General features: G+C 41.7%; 1 protein-coding gene across 1 annotated transcript; it reads right to left on the bottom strand.

The window, feature by feature from the left end:
• Positions 1-282: 282 nt before the first annotated feature.
• On the bottom strand, positions 283-1,555 carry LOC110877460 (uncharacterized acetyltransferase At3g50280). The gene is made up of 2 exons (XM_022125609.2): positions 1,420-1,555; positions 283-1,315 (listed from the first exon to the last, which is right to left on the bottom strand). Exon 2 carries the CDS (start codon positions 1,265-1,267, stop codon positions 434-436), a length of 834 nt encoding a protein of 277 aa, XP_021981301.2. The 5' UTR covers positions 1,268-1,315; positions 1,420-1,555; the 3' UTR covers positions 283-433.
• Between the last annotated feature and the right edge of the window lie 1,601 nt (positions 1,556-3,156).

Raw genomic sequence — 3,156 nt, 5'->3', positions numbered from 1 at the left:
CCAGCTTAAGCCTTAGGTCCGCCCCTGCTTAGAATTTGCATTTACCACAAACATTGCTAAAGGTATATTAAATGTTTTTAAAGTTATAAAAATCATATGGAAACTTTAGTTAGAATTTAGTTATATTGACCTTATGAGTCAAGTTATACATATGGATGTAGGATGCCATTATTTTGTTCCTCTTTTTGGCTTCTAGTAACCAAACTAAAAGAACGCAAGAAGTATGAATAGACTCTCAAAACAGTGATATCTCATTCAATAAAGGAAGAGCCATAAATAGCTTACAGACTCAATAGACCAATCCAATGAAAAACAGAAAATACCGAAACAAACAAGACACATTCACTTAACAATGTGACTGACCCGTTAACGCGGGTTTAGCGCCCATCATGGACCGATCCTAAACCAGATCCAACAGAAGCAGACTCATCTCTTAGTCTATCATTAGATAACTCATGAGCTCCTGGTCGGATTGAATATTTTTCATATATTCCGGCAAAAGGCAAACTTCTACGTCCATGCTACCGCCACCCTCTCGGCCCGGATGCATTGTTATCTTCCCATCGCATTTGTTGGTGCACCCACTTCTAACCGCAAGCGCTTTACCCAATCCAAATTCACACCCATACATGTCAAATCTCGGTGAGCTCGCAGCTCGCACAAGGTTTGCACCAAACAGATGAATCCGTTTATATATCACTGGACATTTTATCCATGACTCAACCTCTTCCTTGATTGCTTTATCATCGTGGTTTATCACGGCTTCGTGTAGTCGGAAAGCCGCCCAACCGAGACCATGAGCCAACAAATCCCCCACAGTTGCTTTGCCTCCCACAATGTGAACTGGGTTACCAAAATAACCATCTGACAAAGGCGGGTTTAACCTTGCCCGTGTAGAAAACATCAACGAGCAAGTGATTTCACAATCATGTGGTAGACATCGCGCACGGGTGATGCACCTCCATAAAAGCGCGATCACGGCTTGTAAACTTGAAATCTTTCGTGTATTGCATTCAGAATTTGCTGTTGCTTTGAGTTTGGAGATGGCCGTTGAGGAGAAACTGAAGAATCGCTCTTTAAAGGTTTGATTTTCAAATCGTTCAATAAACTGATCTTGATGGTTGTAGGGGAGATTGATTATTGGATCATATCCATCCAGCACCCATCGCTTGAATACCGGAGGACGAGAAACTGATTGTCCTCCGGATCTAAATATTTCACTCCAAGCAGCCATGAAATGCCATAAAGAGGTCCCGTCGGTCACCATGTGGTTGAAAGAGCAACCGATGAATATTCCATCCACAAGTTCAGTCACCTGTATTATTAGACACATTGTAATTAGTCATAGTAGACGGTAGATTATATAAATATCTACATTGTATATATATCAATCATAATTACCGAACATTCCGTTTGTACCTGAATGGATAACAGAGGCAACGTGTGACCGTCATAGCAAATGGCGTTATTAAGATCAAAAAACGAATGGACAAGTAAAGGTACGTCGGGTGGGTCAAGTACGTCGGATACTGTGGCTCCCGCCTTGGCATAAATAAACTTGTGTAGGTCCCTGTTTCGGGATCCAACCCGTGATTTTCGTGTTCATGTTCAAAGATGGAAGAGATAAGAGAGGATAAACATAACAAACTTTGTATTAATCCGGTAGTAAACATTACAAGTCGGCCCGGTTACATGACAACCGAACTAATACCAAAGAAGTATACATCCGGGGAGAAACCAAGTGGTGATTTCTCCCGGTGAGGTCTCAGACCTCCATTCTCTCTCTAGCACACACTTGTGCTCTCACTCTTGTGTTGCAAATGACAAAGTGTTGGTATTTATACCAAAACAAACACTGCAGGTCGAAGGATCAGACTGACTGGTCGAAACATCATCCTTCGATCAGACAGTCTTCGAAAGATACTCACATACCTCGAATGATATCCTTCGATATCCTTCGAGGTCCATCCTTCGATGGGTATCTTTCGAGCTCATCGAAGGATATTCATAATCCTTCGATGCCTTATCCTTCGACACCAATAACAACACAGCAACTTTGTCTAGCAACACACACACACAGTCAAACCAACAACCCTCTCGTTTGACCACTTCAAACGAGCGGGTCTATACACGTTCGCTTGACCGTTTCACTAACTATTACAAATTCAGCATAAAATAAAACTAATCTATTCGACAAGCATCGGACACAAAATCTGCATCAACAAATTCCCCCTTGTCCGTTGCTGTCGAATGCTGAAAATGCAATTGCAATCAATCTTCAGCCAAGTATTCATCTTCTCTGTGTAGACAAATTCCCCCTTGACCGATGATCCAGGTAAGTAGCATCCTGATGCTCATTGTATAAGATTTCCCCCTCAAAGTACGCGTATCCGTGTTGAGTGTTGTGCAATTTCCTCAAAAGGATCAATTGACCGATCTTCCGCTGATCTTCCAAAACTCCAACCGGCATATGATAAAGGTTCCATTCTTAAACAACTGCATCAAGTCTTGATCTTCAAGTGTTTGTGCAAAACATTCCACGCTGAACCGTTTGAATCACCAGAAGATCATAAACTCTACCACCTGTGATTGCGTTTAGAATTTTACCGAAGAAATTCAACAAATGAAAAAATTTTTATCCCCCCATTTCTTTGGCAAAATCTCTAAACCTTAACAGATTCTTTCCACTTCAAAGAAACTGTCGTCAAATATTCACCAATTCCCTCCACCAAGCGGAACTGTTGTGTTTGGCCCATAATAGTCACGTTACCATGTTTGTCATTGCATCGGTAACCGTGACTACCCCACATTTTCAAACATCAAGTCTTCATCATCTCTTGTGTTCATCATGCTGCATCACCCCGCGTGTTCCCAAATCCCGTACGAATTTTGATGTTGAAACTTTGAAGCCCGGTATGAATAATCCTTGCGAACACCCGACCCGACTCCAAGTGAATTAAATGATTAACCCCAACACACTGTCTGAGTTCATAAAATTCCACAACATCTGGATCCTTCGAAACACCTGCATCAACCGAAAGATAAACACCAAGACAGCTTCGAAAGATGATCTTTCGAAGTCTTTCGAGCACATGTCACATATCTTTCGAGCATCTTTCGAGCACATGTCACAGATCTTTCGAACACCTTTCGAAG

The sequence above is a fragment of the Helianthus annuus genome, chromosome 4 (genome assembly GCF_002127325.2).
Source record: "Helianthus annuus cultivar XRQ/B chromosome 4, HanXRQr2.0-SUNRISE, whole genome shotgun sequence".
In the NCBI taxonomy this organism is placed as follows: Eukaryota; Viridiplantae; Streptophyta; class Magnoliopsida; order Asterales; family Asteraceae; genus Helianthus; species Helianthus annuus.
This window is presented reverse-complemented; position numbering and strand designations above follow the sequence as displayed.